This window comes from Hippopotamus amphibius, chromosome 1 (assembly GCF_030028045.1).
Source record: "Hippopotamus amphibius kiboko isolate mHipAmp2 chromosome 1, mHipAmp2.hap2, whole genome shotgun sequence".
Taxonomy (NCBI): Eukaryota; Metazoa; Chordata; class Mammalia; order Artiodactyla; family Hippopotamidae; genus Hippopotamus; species Hippopotamus amphibius.
The window spans coordinates 159272365-159292431 of NC_080186.1; the positions used below are offsets into that span (position 1 = coordinate 159272365).

Below are 20067 nucleotides of genomic sequence, written 5' to 3' on the forward strand. Positions count from 1 at the left end.
TGAGTCAAAGGACTCCGCTGCTGGGAATTTCTGGCCTGCAGAGATGTTTTTGGTTCATCCCTTTACAATGGCTCAAATCACGGCTGTAGGCAATTAGCAGTGCGGACTGTGGACATCTGTTATTTCACCATACCAGGAAGGCCAGGTAGGATGGGAGAGGAGAGCTGCAGACTTCCAGAAGGGGCACTAGGGGCAGGGTGTGAGAAGATTCATGCTGACTCCTAGGGCTTGACTTGAGGAGCCTGGTAAATGGTGGTGTCACCAGGAGAGGGAGGCTCTTGGAAGAGGAGCAGGGGCAGGGAAAGGGAATCAGCTCCATCTCAGACACAGGGCGTTTGCGGAGTGCCTCGTATGCCAGGCAGCCCTCCTTGGGGTTATCACTGCACGTTTACTTGTGCGATTGTTTAATGGTTCTCTCCCCCACTGGGCTCCCTGAGGACGGGGACTTCATCTCTTACAGCTCAGCACTGCAATCTGTGTGTCTAGCACATTGCCTGGCAGCTGGGATCATGCCCAAGAAATACTCATTTGATGAGTGAGTGAACTGTGTGGGTGGCAGGTAAATCCAAATTCATCAATATATTCCATAAATATCTATTGAGCACCTGATATCTGCCAGTCATTGCGCTACTCTTTCATTTCCTCTTAGCCATGGTCCTGTGAGGTTATTAATTATCATTCATAATTAACTGCCCTGCGAACTAACCTTGTGAACACTGAGCCCACAGGGCCTGGGACCAGCCAGTAACTGGGAAACTTGGCACCAACCCACAGCTGCATCTTCCAGGACTAAGGCTCTCTCCCCAGCCCACTACCACCCCTGACACCAACAGCAGGATGGAGGTTTCACCCCACATTGATCAAATACACTCATTGGATTCACACAGCCCATCGTGTGGGTCAGGGCCCATCACCGCTGTTTACTGGTTCCCCATCAGCTCGGGGAAGTTACTTGTCTGTCTTCCACGTGCCTCAGTTTCCTTGTTTTAAAAACAAGGATGGCAACAGTACCCACCCTCATCGGAAAGTAGGAATTTTAAGTGTGAAAATTTGTGAAAGTGTTTAACGTCCTGCCAGGCACATGATAAGTGCTTGGAATATGGTCTTTACCCTCCCCTTCAGCATCACCCTGAGGCCTGCTCGGCCTTCCTTATTTAACCATCCGATTTTTGGAGTCTGTTGAGTTACACAAACGCTACCCTAGCTCTCTCCATCTCGGCATCGGCGGGGCTGTCCAGGCTTGGAGCTCTCAAGGCCTGGCGTGTAGGTACCTCGTGCCCAGACAGCAGCTCTGCAAGCCCCGCCCTGTCTGAGCTCTCGGCACAGCGAGCTGCCTTGGGCAAAGCAAGGAGGAGCCCCATGCCTGATTCTGTTCTTTCTGCTGGAGTTCCCTCTCTGCCTAAGGGGGCCTCGACTTATTCCTGGATGGGATTCATAACTAGAACAGTCACTGGAAGATAGGAAACAGCTCACGAGCATCCCAAACCTGCAGCCCCTCCTGTGGCGCGCACCCCTCGCCTCCCCAGGCACGTATGAGGCTGCACGGGGAGCAGGATTACCGGCACCGCTCACCGCACAAGTGGAAATGTTCCTGAGCAAAGTGTGTGCCAATCAAATATTTATAAATCAAACCACATCCTAAAGGCACTAGCGCAGTTCACTGGTCCCAAGAACCCTACTCTGCAGCCCTTTAGAAAGGGCAGGCTCCTTCCCTTCAGTGAATCCCTCCTGGCCCTAGTTCGGGGGGCAGTCAGGACTCCCCGTCTGCTACGACTTGGCACTTAATGGCAAGGCACTTTGTTCCCCATCAGCTTGGGCCAAAAGTCAAAACGGCTTTGCAGATGACCCCGGTGGGCAGAGCCGGGCCAGGCTGCCAGGCTAGTAGAGAGAGGGGCTAGTCTTCAGGCAGGAGTGCTCTCCCCAGCGGAACACCATGCCGAAGGCCTCCCTCCCTCTCCTCCCCACCTGCCCTTTATCTGCTTATACAGGAGGGATTTTTCCAGATAAATTTTTTTAATATCACATAGTCCATGGACTATATCAAAAATTTCCAGGCACCTTTCACCTTTTTCAGACCCTAAAGGAAAAGCAGACACCTTTACACATTCTAAGAAAAGTCTTTTCCGTGTGTGTGTATATATATATACATGTATTCCAAACCACTGGAACTTTTTTTTTCCACAAACTCCATTTTATTTCTTCTCTGTCTTTCTCTAATGTTTTACGGCACCCGGCCTGTGGCTACGTTTTAATTATAAATGCCACTGACATAAAACAACCTCACCGAGTTCTGAATGAGGCTGACCTCATTTTGGGTAAACACAGCAAAGGACGGGAAGTCTCCAACCCAGAATAAACCAGGCACATAATCTCTCTTGGCCTCTCTTTGGAGAGCAGAGGTGGAAAGGAGGCTTAAAGGCCACAGAGGAACGTGCTGCAGAAGCAGAACCTCCCTCTGCAGGCATTCATCCCGCCTAACGCACCAGCTGTAATCTTATCTTTAAAAACTCCTGGGGCAGGACCAGAAGATACTAGGATAATGCCCCAAAGATCACGTCTCTTGGCACTGGCGGGCTCCTAATTCCTGTTCCTTCTTTCTATCCTTGGAAAGTAAGGAATCACGTGTCTTACTGTGAATAAACTACTATTAAGAGCTAATGGAAGGGTTTGAGGAACAGAAGAGAAAACCAGAGATACCGGCTTATAATTCCTCAGGGAAAAAAGGAAGAACATCTATCTAGTCAGGGACCAGCACATCCACTCAAAGCCCTGGATTCCCCCTTACATAGGTTCCCCTAAGTAAAGGCCCGTGAAGGGGTCCAAAGGATGAGGATCCAAAGCACGAGGCAGGAGCACGGTCTGCAAAGGTGATTTTGTACATTTCAGTTATTTGACACTGATTTTTGATAAATCAGCCATTCCCAAACCAGCACACCCTAATGCATTCCTAGAAATGGAGCAGGACTCTGGATTCCACTGGGGACACTATGGTTACAGATTCACCAGGCAAACGCTTCCAGCCTTTCTGCAGCACATTTTTACAGTGCTTTATAAATTTGAAGTTCTCTAAGATACTTGTATCTATCACTAGAGTACCTCTTTAAAAACTGCTTTCCATTTCTTCTGCTAAGTCAAAAGTCGCTGTCTGCATTTCAGAACGGGGGAACATTGAGTCCCCTGAGAGCTACATGACCTGTCTCATTTTTCAAAAAGTACTTGCCCCTTCCTCCTCGGGATGCTACAGAGCCACCGACCTTCCCGTTCACAGGAAGCAAGTCCTAAATCCCCCATGTGGGAAGGAGGAGGTGCTCTCCGCTCTGTGTGCTGGGTGCTAACCTGGTGGAAGGTGTTGGAAGAAGAAACTGAACAGAGCAGGCGTGGCTTTAGTGGCCCTTCACCAGCTTTCCTGGTTCCCTGTCTGCCCGCCAAGAAGACACAGCTTTTGCAGATACCTGTGTTCAGGTCTAGGTGGTACCTGAGGTCAAGCCTGCACTGGGTCACAGAGCACCGCAGGGGTCACCAGCAGCAAGAAGCTGAGTGTCTGCCCGCTGACCGTGAACCAGGCTTTACACAACAGCTACCCATCTCCACTCCCGCCCCCCCGCGCCCCTGGAAAGTACAGAAACATCAGCCGCTCCATCACTCAGAGTTACCCACTGTTACCAGCTGGCTGTTCTTGCCTCCGAATTGTGTTCTTAAAGAAATGAAGAGTTAGGACAAAGGGAAAGTTCCCTTCACTCCCCTCCCCAGTCTCAGTCCTCCTCCTCCCCAGAACAGCTACTGCTATGAATTTGGTCTGAATCGAATGCACATTTTTATCTTTTACTCTCTATCTATTCATGAGCTGTGCACATTGTTTCATGCCTTTTACAAAAATTTCATCAAAGATTTACCATAAATACTCTTGCAATTCACTTTTCGCTTTTTTTCACTGTACATTATTTTCTGCTTTTCTTTGAAAGAGAAAACAATTTGGGGGCGGGGGGAGGAGGAGGGTTTTTGTTGTAGTTGCACTTTTCTTTCCTTTTGGCTCAAAAACAAGTGGGGTTTTTGATATTGTGCTGCTTGATCACTCTGGGTCGTCTGTACCCTAATTAGGTGTAAACCCCTGAAGGCAGGGACCTTGCCGGCACTGAGCAGAGCACCCAGCACAGATGGCCGGTCCCTGAATACGTGGTGACTGGGTTGCCTTCCCTGAGCCCCTTGCTTGCTCCAAGAGGGAGGGGTTGCTGCTTCCGCCAAGGCTGTTGGCCAACCCCTCCCGCTCTTTCTGAGCTCCCCTCTCTCACTCGCTCTCCTTTCCACCCCCCAGCAGCAGCTGTGGGAGGATGTAGGTTTGGAAAACTGGAATGAAGTCACACTAGGGAGTTGGACACCTAGTCAGTTACACGAGAAACACGCTGGGTGTTACTCCTTCCTGCCAGCGCTGCTTGCAGAAGGATATATGTTTAAGAAACTTAGCCAGAAAGAAATCCAGTGAAAATGAGCTATGAAACTTGGACATCCTGGAGTAATAATATTTACAGAGGAAACTCTTGAGACGAACTCTCACCAGTGCAGCAACCCTGGTGTTGGGGCTCAGGGCCGAGGGCTGAGGCGTGTGCCAGGCAGCTCTGCCTCGTGTTCACCTCCGTGGGGCGTTTACACAGCCAAGACGGGACTCCTCAGACAGCAAAGTCAACTCTGCTTACCCCCACAGCGAGACAAACGGGCACTATTTAAGGCATAGATCAGAAATGGACTAGAAAATGAAAAGCTGAAAAAAAAATCTTCCCTGGCAATAATGGTGTGTCAGCGTAGGTTCATCAGTTCTAACAATTGTGTCACTCTGGTGAGGGGTGATGACAGTGGTGGGGGAGGGTCTGCCCATGTAGGGGAGGGGGCATATGGCAAATTTCTATACCTTCCCCTCATTTCTGCTGCGAACCCAAAGCTGCCCTAGAAAATAAAGTCTATTAGAGAAAACTTACTTAATGACCTAAAAGGACTCAGCCTTTGGGATTTTGTTGCACCTATCATGTGTTTGACTAAATACCTACTTATATGGGTGATAGGTGGAAAAAAGTCCCAGGCAAGTAACATCACTCGATTCTGTGAAAACAAAATGGGATCCTGGATGGCCGTTCGCCATCTTGTACATGTCTGACCTTGAATAAGGGGAACAAGGGAAGTGAATATGACTTGATGTGGACCAATCTTTCTGACAATTGGAGCTCAAAGTATTGTATGAAAGAGAGGAAAAAGTCGGATACCTGAAATAGTCGAGCCTGGGTTCTGTCATGGTTTTGCCCCTGATTATAATGTTTGGTAAAACATGTTCTTACCAAGCTTCAGTTTCCTTACCTGTAGGACAGAGCCAGTGCCACCTTCCTCCAGGGATGCTGGGAAGAGCGATGAGGTCACCTAAACACAGCAAAAATGATAGTAATCATACTGGACACTTCCAGGAGTCAGATCACTAAACCCCACCACTCCATGAAGCAGATACTATCATTACAGATAAGGCAACAGAGGTAAATACCATGCCCAGTCATCACACAGCTAACACCCAGCCAAGCCAGAATCCGAATTCACGCAGTTTGCTTCTGGAGTCCAAACACTTTAGTTTTACACTATTTACACCAAGATAGAAACTAGCATGATGCCTGGCACATTATAGGTAATCAGTAAGCGATTATTCCCTTTCTTTGGTCTCTCTTAAATATACAGGATTATGATGAGAAATTGATAGAAAATACATGTGAAAGTTGTCTGAAAACCATAAAGTCTGATGAAAATACAGAGCATTAAAAATATATATATTGAGATAAATTCACATACCTTACAATTCACCCATTTAAAGTATGCAATTCAGTGGTTTTCTTATATTCAGAGATTTGTGCAACTGTCTCTGTAATCAACTTTCATCACCCCAAAAAGAAACCCTATACCTCTTAACTATAGTTTCCCCTTCTCTCTCCAAGCCTTTCCTTGGCCCGTGGCTACCACTAATCTACTTCCTGTCTCTATGGGTTTGCCTGTTCTGGACATTTCTTTTAAATGGAATCATACAATATGTGGTCCTTTGTGAGTGGCTTCTCCACTTAGCATGTTTTCAAGGTTCAGCCATGTTGCAGCACGCATCATTACTGTTTCTTTTTATGGCCAGTAACATTCTATTGTACACAGCATTGTTATTAAATCTATTTACGTGATTCCTAGAGTGTTAGAGCTGAAAAAACTCTAGAGACTGAATCCAAACCACTGCCATTTTACTAACAAGGAGACTGTGGCCTGAAGGTTAAGGAGACTGTGGCCTGAAGGTTAAACAACCTAGCCAAGGTCACCCGGCTGGGCGGTGGCAGAGCCCAGCCTTGAGCCTTACAACGCTCAACTCGGCCCCACCTACTTCACTCCACAAAGCTTTATTGAAAATACAATTCAAAATGCTCAGCTTACTGATGATGGGCCAATGGAATCAGCTTTGCAAAGATTAGACTAACATCATTCACTCAGCGAATACACACTAGCTGTGCTCAGGACACAGGGCACTATAGGAGGTGTTGGAGACCGAAGGGGGAACAGGATAGACAAGATTCCTGCCCTTTCTCCCAAGCGTACATTCCCCCGGGGAGGCAGAAATACATGAGTAAAGCCCTAAATGATAAAAATAAGTGCGCGTCGTACAAAGTGCCATGAAGGAAACAACAGGGACCGAGAAAGGCACTGATGCAGGGACTAGGGTGGCAGGGGTCCTGGGTAGGAGGAAAGGATTTGTTGTGCAGAGTGTGGAGGGGCACTTGGGTGGGGAAAGCCTCTCTGAGGAGGGGGTTTCAGGCTGAGGCCAGGAGGAAAAGGACCATCTTTGTGAATATTAGGGGAGAGAAGGTACCAGATAGAGGGTAGAGAGTGTGCAAAGATCCTGAGGCAGGAGAGAGCTCGGTGTGTGGAAGGAGTGGAGGGGGTGGACCAGTGACTCAGGGAGCAAGTGGTGTGACCCAAGGCTGGAGAGGGGAGGCCTCTGGCCTGTGCTCTCCTGACTGCCTCTCAGAGCTAAGTGGAGTTAGGAGGACCAATGGGAAAGGAGATTGTGGCTTCTGGTTTCCTTCCTGTGAATTAAATAAACTCCACTTACCGGAGGAAGCCAGAGGAGGCCCTGAGTCTCTGTAGCAAAGACTTCCAAGGACAAGAGAACTGCCTCTTCAGTAAGGGTGATGTAACTGTGTATCACCCTTGGGATGAGTCAGAAGATAAGGAAAACAGAGGGAAATGAGAAAATGCAGACATATTAATAAGGAAGTGGTTACATGGTACAGCCACATAATGGAACACAATTCAATTGGCAAAAAGAAGGAGGGTAACTCCTTCACTGCTGAAGTGGAAAGATTTCCAGTCAGTGGTTAGGTGAAAAACACAAGGTGCAGAACTGTATGGTATCTCACCATTTGTGTAGAAGAAGAAAAAAAAAAAAAGGCAGGAGGGATAACATCTATTTCTCATACATGTATAAAATCTCTCTAGAAGGACATACTCAAAATATGTCTAGGAGGAGTTTACTTGTTCGTCTCTGTCTCCCCAGGAGAATGTACTCCACAGGAAGGGCAAGGATCCTGCCTGTCTTGAACTCCCATTAGTTGGGAATAGGAGGCTGGAAGGGGTGGGAGGAAGACATTCAGCATCTCCTCTTCTGTGTTTCCAAGTTTGAAACATGTCTGATTCTAAGAAATTCAATGAAAACAAGGAAAAGCAATGAGGGGTCTAGAAGTGCCAACCGAAGCCCTGTGTTCCTGCTGGCACCCCCTGCACCTCGGCCTCCGACAAAGTCGACCCTTAGAGAGATGAGCTGACTCCCAGAGAACGACTGGGTGCTCACCGGTCCCTGGTCGAGATTTCACTCCTAATCATAACAATGGTTGGGACCAAAGAAATTGTCCACAAGAGTCCAGAATTCATGTCAACTCCCAAATAGGAACCGTCAAAGCACCTCCCTCCAGTCACCCCAGGGAGGATGAACGAACGAATAATTACGCAATGGGGCTCCAGTGAGCTGTCCCGCGGTGGGCAAGACACCATGGGAGTATCAGTCAGCGTACATGGCGGGAGGGGAACTCGGAGTACTTCAGTCTTCGCACTTAACTTGGATGTTTCCCAGTCTCGGCACTCACTGCTGACTTTTGGGGCTGAGTAAGTCCTTGTTGCGACCGGCTTCCCTGGGTGCTACAGGGTGTTTAGTAGCATCGCGGGCCTCCCCTCACTACATGCCAGTCGCACCAACCCGCCCTAACCAAAAATGTCTCCCGACACGGCTAAATGTCCCCCGTAGAACAAAATCATCCCCAGGTGAGAACCACTATTCCCGTCCCAGGCAACTGCTCCGTTCTCCCTGTCAGAAGTCAGGGTTTCCTCTCTGCCTGTACCCCAGGAGGGTTGCCACAGAGGTTGGGGGTTGACTGGACGTCACTGTGGGTGAGTTCCCTGAGTTTCATAGGTGCCAAGCAACGTAACTTCCTGGGAACCTCTTCAATCTGGGAAAATAACACTATCGGATTTTGAAAAATAACAATCTGTTCATGAGAAGCTCCCACACAGGAGGGCCTGGGCCATAACCTGCAAAAGCAGGTTGATAACTGAAGCTGAACACCCTCAGGCTGGCCAGTTGCTGACTCTATGGTACCCTAGGATCGCTGGGATGATGGAGCCAGGGAAGTGAAAGCCGTTTCCTCCTGTGACCACGCCCTGTAAAGTGCATGTGGGGTCACTTTGTAACAAACAAGGCAGACCGGTGGGTGAGCCTGCCGTCCTCTCTCCTTCCCTTGAGAACATGATTCCCAATGGACAGCTTTCTTTGGAGGGCAAAGAAAAAGCAACTGTATTTCTATGTTTTGATTAATTTGAGGCTCATCCTTGAGGGCTCTGTGAGATGAATGAGCAGAGTTTTCCGTGGCTAACTGTCCTGGCCGCCAGGCCCTATCGGCAAAAGCTTAGTGTTTATTTACTTTTGCTCGTGTTATTTTTATTTCAGTTCAGCTGCAGCTCAGTGCGGAAAGCGTGGGGGAGGTGTATATAAAGAGTACGGAGACTGGCCAGTACTTGGCCATGGACACCGACGGGCTTTTGTACGGCTCAGTAAGTATGAGGCTGACATGCTTCCAGACGCAGCCAAGGGTTGAGGTTTCCAGAAATCTTGTTACATGGAGTGATGCAAACTATAAAGCATCAATTAGTCTCTGTTTGTTATTTTTTCCAGCAGGATTCCCACCCTCCACCCTGCCTTATTTTAGGCACAAACATAAAAGAGTTTCTTGCGGTATTCTCTCAAAATACTCCAACGTATTATCACATAGACAAAGAGAAAACATTGATTGAAATTTTAGTAACTCATCCAGTCACTCACTCCAGAATACCCAATCCTACTTCATTCATTCATTCATTCCAGAAATGTTTCTTGAGTATCTGCTATGGGCTATATAGGTGTGTCTCTTATGTTTTTTACAAAACTTGCAGAGCCCAGACTCTAACAGTTGACATTTCATGCATAAAACTTTGAAAATAGCCCTTTTATTCTGGAAGGGTCAACTAAAAGGATAAAAAGTTTAATAACTTAATTCAACAAACATTTAGCAAATGCCTCCTGTGTCTAAGTACAGTTGGGTACTGAGGGGGTGTGAAGATGAATGAGCCATGTCCCTGCCCTGGAAAAGCACAGTCCAAGAGTTTATTCAGTAGCTAAAACCCTGCTCCATCTCCTGCTCCATCCCTCTCCTAGTTAATGCTTTATATGTGTTTGACTCAGTACATACTGATCTTTGTGAGAAAAGAAGAGAATAGGGGCAATCTGATTTGGTCCCTACTGGTATCTCTGGTGAACGATTTAAATTGAAAGAGAGCTGAAGCCAATGGCTGCAGGTTTTGAAATTATTTCTGGACTTCAATGATCCTTTCTCTGTAGCCTAACAACTGAACATTAAGGCTTCACCAAACCCCCTTCTTCCCTTTTATGAAGATGTCTACCAAAAGGCAGCCAGTAGGTGGGATTTTAGTTTGGGGCTCCCTTCAACTTACATCAAATTCCCAAGTGGCAACAGGCACCAGGAAACCCTCTCTTGAAGCTGTAATCTCAGTCAGGGTTCAGGATGTAAACACAAGTTCATTTCTTTCATGCTGTCCATGAGGGCTCAGGAGGCAAAACCATCAGAGGACCAGGGAGCTCCTATTAGCTGTTTGCTGAAATACGGATTGATTCGGACAACCTGGAAGGGTTTGGAGCTAGGTGGGGATTGGTACATAGGGAGTAGATTTTTTTTTTTAAGGCGGGTCTTCCAATTGGCAATAAAATCAACAGACCAACCAATCATTCAATCTCAGGCTCATCAATGAATCTCAGGCCTCTGCCACTTTGGCAAGTTACTCACCTACCCTGAGCCTTGTCCGAAACGAGGACAGTAATGGATAGCAATTGCCGTATACTCACATACTTAAGAAGAGTCAGAGAGACAACGCACAGGACCGCCCACTGGTGTAGCAACGGCAGCTACGAGGCAATCAGTTTACAAATCCCATACCTTCATTATTTTTTATATGTTACAATTGTATGGCTTTTCCTCCTTTAAATCAATTCTGACGTTTATTATAACCTTCTATTACTTATATAAACATTTGGACAAAGAAGTCCCCTAAAGCCAGACACCTCTAGGCTCCAGACACCCCCTTCTCCCACCACAGTCTGGACATCACTGATTCACCTGAAATATTCATAGGGTGATCTTATTATATTATGCCTAAGAATGTTTATATTCCCACACTGATAAAGAGAAGTTCTAAAATACCTCATGCTCTTAACCAGTATTCCTCCATCCTGATACCAATTTGTGTGTGTGGAAAGGATATATTTATTGAAAAAAAAATTAGTTTGAAAGCCTCTAAAATGTTAATATATTTATCTTTGGGAGTGGTGAATGGCTGATTTTATAATATGTGAATGCCTTTCTGTATTTTCCAATTTTTCTACAGTGGGTATCTGTCACCTATGTAATCGAGAAAAAGTATGCTGAATAAAAGAAACAAATTAATTAAAACAATAGGCAAGAATCAACCACTAATCCCCAGGCCAGTGTCACTGCACGAAGTGCATAGTAAGTGCTGACAGATCCTGGTTGAGGTGCAGATCGAGCACCTCCAAATTTGGCCTGCTGACTCAGCCTGTGACTCAGCCATTCTCTGTGTGTCAACTGCTCTAGTGTAATAGACACATCAGATGGAGGACGTGGTCGTCCTCAGCTTCGTCACAAACACAGGCCTGACGCCCACTGAGGGGCATTATGGGGTGAGTCCTCCCTGCAGGAGAGTGGGCAACCCACCCAGGTTCAAAACGGCCTACCTCCTCCCATCCCCGACAATGAGCATCAGACAATAATGTCTGGATAAGTTCCTCTAGAGGCAGCAGAGTCACCTAATTAAATATTACATCTATGTCCCATCTTGTTCCAAAATGAGCTGAAGTGTCTCACCCAGCTGTCACTGCACTAGACTACGAATGAATAAGGAGCAGAATACTCCCTGTTACGTAGTTCCTTAGTAATCAAAGGTAACTTTACTGAATACTTCATATGAACTGAAGAATCAAATTACATTCATCACCTAGCTGGTGCGTACCTATTAACTGCAAAATTATTTGTCTTGGGGGGAGACACAAGGCTGACAAGAGTCCATCTCTTCTCTCAGTAGGGCTGAAAGTCTAACAGACAAACATGCCCACAAACAGAGAATAAACAACAAGATTGGAAACCACCAGAAAGGGACTCACCAACCACTGTGGGTGAAGAGATAATATAGAGATCACATGACTTGGGATTGGAGCAAAGTCAATATACAGCATACGTATTTTAATATCTTGTTTTACATCCAAATATAATAAATGTATTCTAAAATCTTGACAAACATAATAAAGTGCAAAGAACTGGGATTCCTCCCACTCCAATGGATGAATTTTAGTAAAAAAGTCATTGTTGGTATATATTTTCAATGTAATTGCACAATTTAATATGTTTTAACTATCTAGCCAGCTTAATAAATTTACAGCTGCATTGGATCCCACTGTATGGCTGTACCACTATCTACTTAACCTATCACCTTTCCATGGGTATTTACGTTCCTTCCAATATGTTACCACTATAGCCAATACTTCAAAGAATATCCTTGAAAATACAGTTTTACACTTGCTCACCTATCTCATAAGGGTCAGTTCCTGGAAGTGAAATCCCTGAGTCAAGGGTAATGCATATCTTAAACTTTGATACATATTGCCAAAGCCGTTCCCAAAGTTTCCACCAATTTATCTCACCAACTGTGTGTGAAAATGCCTATTTCCCACATTCTCCCCAATACTAAGACTTATAAATCTTTTTGCTCTTTGCAGATATCATAGCCAACATATGTTAAATCATTTTTGAATTTGCATCTTCTTGCTAGTGAGATTAAATATGTTTTCATAGGTTTATCATCCATTTTTAAAACAGCAGATATACCATGCCATTTTGACAACATCCTAAGTCTCTATCCACATGGCCTTACCCATGTCTCTCTGTGTGCTCACACATAAAGATGCACGGAAGGATGTTCATCAACGGTTAATAGGTGCCTGTATCTGGGTGGGTGTGCTTTGCGGTGATTTTTTTCTTTTTTCTTTCTTTTTTTTAAAGTAAAGTTATGATTTCTTACAAGTACCATTCTTTTGATAAGTAGCAAAAAAAAAAAAAAAGCTATTTTCATTAAAAAAAAAAACAAACCTTTAAGTTCCAAGACATGTTTTATGCTTAGGACACATTTTGTGCAAGCATTTATGTTCATAACGACACTAACATAAAATTGTTAGTGAAAATCGCCAGGGTGTAAGGTAAAATTGGTAGGTTTTCATTTATTCTTCAAGACAAAACTAAAGAACACCCTACTGCATCATGGTCTGATTTTACCCATTTTGTATATTTTCTGTGGTCAAACCTAGGTGCCTGGCCTCCACAGAGGCAAAAGACCCAGCCCTGCCCTTAAGGTACTTAAAGTCATTCAGGATTTCCCAAGTGGGAGACTCTAGGGTCCTGAGCACAGCAGATGTGAGGGGAGCTTACATAATAGCAGATGTATATTGAAGGCTCATTATGTACTGGGTCCTGTTCCAAGTCCTCATTTCTATCTTCAGAGACAGGTTCCATTATTTCCCCAATGTCCCTGAAGAAGAAAACGAAGCACAGAGAGCCTCACTAAGTTGCCCAAGACCACACAGCTAGTAAAGAGAGGAACCCCATCTAAAACCACTCGCTAATTATTCTACTCTCCTCTGGTTTTATTTTTTTAGCAGTCACCCAATGAGGAATGTTTGTTCCTGGAAAGGCTGGAGGAAAACCATTACAACACCTACACATCCAAGAAGCATGCAGAGAAGAATTGGTTCGTTGGTCTCAAGAAGAATGGAAGCTGCAAACGCGGTCCTCGGACTCACTATGGCCAGAAAGCAATCTTGTTTCTCCCCCTGCCAGTCTCCTCTGATTAAAGAAATCTGTCCTGGGTGCTGACCACTCCAGAGGAACCTGAAGGGGTCCTCACCCGGTTGATCCCAGATTGTACCCTTGACCATTGGCCGCGCTAACCCCTGGCCCACAGAGCCTACACTTATAACATGCTTCTAAACGCCCAGTTCACTTTTTTTGTAGAGCCCTTCACCCTGGCACAGTTTGGAACCGAGGAACCAAATGGCTTTTAGGGGCCAACTGGCTGGCCAGTCTGGGTCTGGTTTGGAAGTCCAGTTGCCTCTGGGCATCTGCTGCAGGCTGAGCCTCTCAATGCACAGGTAGAGCCAAATGAAGTGTGAGCAGGGGGCTGCCAAGTGGGTTGTGAGTAACTGCATGCACTTCCCTCTACAGAGGAAACCCTGCCTGCGAGTCCCCTAAACATCTGGCATGACTCCCTTTCATCCTTTCAATCCCCCACAAATATTATCAGAGAAGCTTATGGCTAGGTTAGAGGAAGGCAGCTTTCCCTGAGTGGAAACAGGAACGAAGAAATCCCCCGTCAGGAACTGAAGGGATTCAAATGGCAAGGGGAGACTGACTGGATTCTAGCGGACAGCTTGGAAGGATGGGATCTCAGCGCACAACGAATGCACACTGGGAGGCTGGGAGGCTGAGCACAGGAGAGCATAGTGAAGGCAGAGCCTTGGGAGTTGTTACGATGCCTTGACTTCCCCAAGGTCATTCAACAGCAGGAAGCCCCTGGATGACGTTAGGTGGAAAAGAGAACCGGGTTCTTGTCAAAGCCAGGACACTGGGTATTGGGAAATTCATTTGGGTCTGGGGAGTGGGTGTGGGAGTGATAAGAAAGGGAAACATGGGCTGAGGAGACTTCATCCTCCAAAGAGGATGATTCTAGAAGTGAGAAGGAAAGAGAAAGGGACGCCACGTCCATTGCTCGGCCACCAGAAAGGGGAGGCTTTGGGGTCCTGGGGCAGTGCTTACAAATCATATGTGCATCTTGTTTGACTGCAGGTTCTGGTTCAGTGGGTCTGCGGTGGAGTTTTCCCATTTCTTACAAGCTCTCAGGTGCTGTAGATCCTGTTGCCTCCACAACCTGTCCCCCCCCCCTCCGCCCCCGCACCCCATACTTCAAGTAACAAAGTCCCTAAAAGTGTTATTCAAATGAAGGAGGCTCAAACCCCGACCCTCCCCAGCCACACCCTAAAAAACTCATGTCCCATGGGTCTTCCCACACTGGGCAGCATCAGCAGTTAGGCCTGAGTTAAGGAGTGTGGGTTTAAGGCGCTTTGGTCCAATGCCTATAAAATGCCCATTTAGAAGATATACAAAAGCATACTTCAAAACTGTTAAACCCTCACAAACAGCTCCTCCCAAGAGGCCATTTATGTGATGATTACTTATATAAATATGCTTCCTGCTTAAAGTAAACTTGACCCAAGTGGCTAGCAAATTAGAAATGCCATTCATCTCTGACATGATACTGTTGCCATGTAAAGGCCTTTCATAAGCCATTTAAATTTACTGTGAGACTATACCTTTTAGCCACATTTAAAAATATATAGCTCAAAGGCAGTTAAACTGATTAGCATTCAGCCACGGAGAATAATAATAATAGGATATGATATATAAGCTCCTCAATTATCTACTACTTAGACTACATTTACCTTAGAAAATGAGATTTTTCTTTGTTCTCCACTGTGCTGTTATAAATTTTCCTTTGAAAATGGGGACTCTTAAGCAATGATTTAATTGTGCATAAAAATTTATGAGAGTGGTAGCTCATGTTTCATAATGAATTGCAGTAATTATTAATTGAAAGGTAATCCCTTAAGTAACTGAACTATTTTGAATGGAAGAAAAATGACAATTTGTGGAAGTTCAATGTGATGTTACAATTGAGGAAGTGAAATAAGTTAACGCTACAGTTATTAACATCGTTCTGCATTTGTACAGCGAAACATTTCATAACTTTTTTTTGGTTTTGTAACTTGGATAAGATGATTTGATTTGATTTTAGTGCATCTTCGCAGGCAAGCTGGGGAGAGTGCAGTGTTGCTTGACATCTCTTGACTATGAAGATTTGGCCAGAAAAACATACCCAGAGAGGAAATCCAAGATATTTATAATGGTCCATAATTTTTAGTGTATGAATCAAACTCAAGTATAACATTGGCCAAGAAAAATTAAAACTGTGGCTAATAGATGAGACGGAAGTCAGTGGTTGCATAGACCCAAAGCATTGAGAAGAAACACTACTGTGACCTTGACAACCCCAGCCCAGTCGTTATTCGCGTATTCGTTCAATGAGTGTGTAAGTGCCAACGGTGTGCCAGGCATTTTACTGGGTCCTGGGGCCCCTGGGAACCTTGTCTGTCTGGTTTACTGCTGTATTCTCTCCCAGGGCATTATATTTATGATGAAAGATGCTGAGGATTCATTTCTTTCAGTCGAGTGAAAAACAGAGACTTTGTAGATTTCTGCTAAATAAACAACAAATCCCAGAAACCAGGTTTTGGAAGAATTAGCAACCACCAGTGTAAAATGAACCTCTACGGAAGTGTCAGAGGACATGGCAAGGTAAACCTAACATTTCAACTGCAGAACCGTGTCAGTTCAGGGGGACTGCTTTCAAATTAGGAAAAAAAGGCTGTCTGATCCTGTAAGAAGGGAGTGGGTGGCAGTTCCCTACTCCATTTTGAACATGTTCTCGTTCCTCAAACATGGAGCATTCCTGCTGCCCTTTCTCTCCCCTGAGAAAGTCCTGGAGCCATCCGCCCGTCAGATGCCTCTCATGTGGATTCATTTTCAGGCCAACTGTTACGAGTTGCCTGACATTCTGTACAAAGCATCAGGAGCGTATATGCTTTTGATTGTTTTCACTGTGGTGGTGGAGGTGGTGGGGATCTGTTTCCATGGAAGGGGTGATAATTAAAGCCTCCTATGGCCAACAATGTGGACTTAAAAAAAACTGACTGGAGCATCATATGTAACTGAAGATCAGGGTCCTTGCTTTGTGTTGGAGGAGATGGAGCCCGGGTCTTCAGCCTTGTAGAATATACTGCTTAAACCGACTGAATTCCTGGGCTGCAAAGCAGACCTCTAAAGAAGATGCCTGTCATTTTACATCACTGTCTCTCTTTTTTTGCACCTTAAAAATATTAATAAATGTTCCACTTATTGGTGATAATGTCTTTCTGAGTTTTTGAGCATCATCGTGTCTCACAATAGGAAGCTATGGAAGGACTTAGCCGGCATCCCTGAGTTATGGCCGCTTTGTTTTCTACACTTAGCGAGTTACCAGATATGAGACTTTGAAAGCTAACAGGAAAAACATTTTTCATTTTGTTTGGAAACCTAAGGCAATAATGGTGCTTTTCTAGGGATCCATTAGGGAAGTATATTCAGGAAATTTGCCCCCTGAAGAGCCAAGGACCATAACTAACTCAGTTGACACTATTTCTTCACCGTGGCATGCAAAATTATGCTACCATTGTAAAGTCAACCGGCTTGTACTTTGGCAAAGATATAGCTTCCTGAAAAAAATTTTAATGACTCATTTACAATTTTAAGGTCAATGGCAAGAGGTGCATCTCTTGCATCTCCAGAACCTTGATGTGGGGCTAGAGGTTTGCCCATCAGATTTTCTGAAATTATTATCACATTAAAAAACATCTCCTTAAATAAACTCCTGAATCTTATGGAGCAAGTACACTGCTGCCTAGACCTTATGGCAGAATCAGATCACACACATCCACGCTTACACACGTGCAAACAGAGGCACACACACACGTGTGTGTGCCCGCTCACATACACACATTCACTATAAAAAACAGTTGGGTGGTGTTTGCTCACTCAGCAAGTTACATTATCACCATTAATGCCTCCTTTTCAAGTTGCCTAAAGCAGTATTTTTCTACTTTTTGGAGCCCGAGCAACCATAAGAACTACATTTTCTACCCCTTTTTCTAACCTAGCATATATATAATCTTTAACATACACACAACTGAAACCAAAAAATGTCACAAAATTATATATATGAAATACACTGAGATTTTTCTATTACATTCCCCTAAAAATGCTGGTCAAGGATCAATTAAATGGGGTCATGACATTCAGGGTCACAATCACAGTTTGAAAAACACTGGCTTAATGCAACCATTCTCCTTCCCAAAGATGACCAGACCCTACTTAGGATCCTGTATTATGACTTTAGTGTTTTCAAGGACACGGTTTGTTCTTGAATAAACAATACAAGGAACATCCTGTTATCCAGGAACCATCTGTTTTGAGGGCATCATGAATTCTTTTAGCTGGTTTGCTACTAACCATGCAAAATGAACGCAGTGATGCAGATCCCACGGGTACCCACTGCTGCCTCCAATGCTGGTCTTGGCGGATTCCTGCACTCAGAGCCCCGGAGACTCTGGCCCTCTCCCCTCCTACGGAATTCTCATCACTTTGGGGCTTGAGGTCATTCCCTCCCTAACTTCCACAGTCTTCACTTCGTTCCTCTCTCTTGCCCCCACAATTCCTATTTCATAACCTTGTCTGAACAAGACATGAAAAGTAGACTGAGCCAGGAAAAGGCTAGAAACCCAGGGCCTCTGAGCATCCTCCCCAGCCCCCATCACTTTCTGGAAATGATGCTCTTATCTACCTAAATAAAGAGTATACCATTCATGACTCAGTCATAAGATAAAAACCACTGCAACTGAACTGCATCCTACTCAGAGATTCAAACATTCCCATATTTGCCGAACCAACCAAAAAGTGTAACTCTATGGCCTAAATGCCTAATGGGGTTAGGGTGGCTGAGAATTGGCCTCTTATAGGTGAATTGGACTGCAAAGAGAAAAATATAAATGAAGTCATCACCTTTCATATTTCTCTGAGTGATGTCCTGTCTGCCCTGGGTGAATGGGGGAGGGGAATCACAAAGCTTAATTGCTTTTGGGCTGTTAGTACATTAGCAAGCGTGGTAAAAGTGATGCTTTTACCCTTAAAAAAGGACTTTAAAAAAGTACTTTAAAAAGTACCCTTAACTGCACTTACACAAATTAAAAAAAATTCTTCTCAGGAGCAGCAGTGCAAAGTAAGAAGCCCAACCAAGCTGTGGGACTTGCATGTTTTCCGTTTCAAAATCATGAAGGATTTGTTTGACAAGCGTTAAAGCTGACATAATGGCTCATAAAAAGTGGCACCCCCCCCCCTTCTTATTCGGCTCCTTAAACCTGCTCTTCACCCCCAGAAAGACCCCCTTTGCCACTGTACATAAAATTTACTCTAAAATCTAGGCAGACAACTCAGCGCTTGAGACATGGGGATCTGACATTGGGTGCTCTGGACACCAATGATTCATCTAATATCCTCTCAAGTTACAAGGGAAACGTACTAAGTGACTATTGGGATCTTTCTGCAACATGGTACCCACTTTGCGGTTGACATATTGACCATGACATACTACACTTAGCTTTCCACCATAGCTATAAAATTAAAGAGAGAAACCAGATCACATGCAGCCTGAAGCTAGAGAGTGGATTTGCTTTACAAAACACATATATTGTAGGACCTTGTTTTGGTGTTTTGGGGTCCTCTGAGGGGTCTGAGAATGTGTGTGATGTGGGGAGGAGGTATTTTCCCAATTGCTTCCTTCCTTCTTAGCTTCCCACTGTCACACAGGCTAAATTTATACACTCAGCAGCTAAACACTGGTGTCCATTTTATTACATAAACAAGCAAAACCTCACCACGTCCTTGATGTGCTTTTCTATCAGCCTTAATGAAGGGTTGGGCATTCCCTCTCTGGAAGTGTGTTCAGTTTCAGGATTTGGTTCACTTGGCTGCAGCGTTTGGGGATGTAGCTGTAGGCAGGCAATTTGTGCAAATCATCACAGAAACTCACTTCATGGTGACCTTCATATTGCACGTTTTCCTGCCTTAAAAAATATATATATTTTTAATCTGACCTGGAGATAAATAAGAGCAAGATGTTAGATTATTTTCCTGATTTGCCTTAGCCCCAAACTTTTTCTCCAAAATAAGTTATAGGAATGTTATTATATATTAACGTGTTTTGTGTACATTGTAGGAACAGCACTGTTCATAGCCTGGAAATGTCAACTGTGTTCAGAGTTCAGTTGTCTCCTGTAGAAATGAACAGGAAAATCTATAGCTTTCTCACGTTAGGAACACCTGCGTTAGGATCCCTGCCTCTGTCCTGGGAAATGCTGTTTGTCTCAGAACTGGCCAGGTTATTCCTGATAATACAGGATAAAAACCCAACCCAGGGTGACTGTGCAGAGAGGACAAATGAGAGAGAAACTGACTTCTTTATCTCTGGAGCTACTGGAACATGTCAGGTACTATTTAATTGGAGTGAAGAAGAGAGATGGTTTTACAGAGTTGAAAATGTGTAACTCCCTAGCAACTTAAGCATCTGGGAAGAGTTCAATAGGGCAGAAATTTAGTCCACCCCGTCCAGTTCGCAAGATAAACAGCAACAATAAGTTGAAAATGAAGCATCTTTCCTTAAGTCCTCACTCATTCACCCATCACTTACTGAGCA

The 20067-nt window shown here is 44.8% G+C and overlaps 1 protein-coding gene and 1 long non-coding RNA gene across 6 annotated transcripts in view; one reads left to right on the top strand and one right to left on the bottom strand.

The window, feature by feature from the left end:
- Positions 1-13583, top strand: part of FGF1 (fibroblast growth factor 1) — a 90840-nt gene extending 77257 nt beyond the window's left edge. For 4 of the 5 annotated variants that reach the window (XM_057732315.1, XM_057732299.1, XM_057732305.1 and 1 more), the window contains 2 exons: positions 9002-9105; positions 13328-13583. In XM_057732315.1, the coding sequence (XP_057588298.1) occupies positions 9002-9105; positions 13328-13522 (299 nt within the window). In that variant the 3' untranslated portion in view covers positions 13523-13583. The remainder of the gene's footprint in view (positions 1-9001; positions 9106-13327) is intronic. The other variant, XM_057732336.1, reaches the window with a different exon arrangement.
- LOC130851690 (uncharacterized) overlaps positions 5352-20067 on the bottom strand; it is a 125833-nt gene continuing 111117 nt past the window's right edge. Inside the window, exon 3 of the long non-coding RNA XR_009053251.1 lies at positions 5352-5403. This is a non-coding gene — a long non-coding RNA (uncharacterized LOC130851690). The remainder of the gene's footprint in view (positions 5404-20067) is intronic.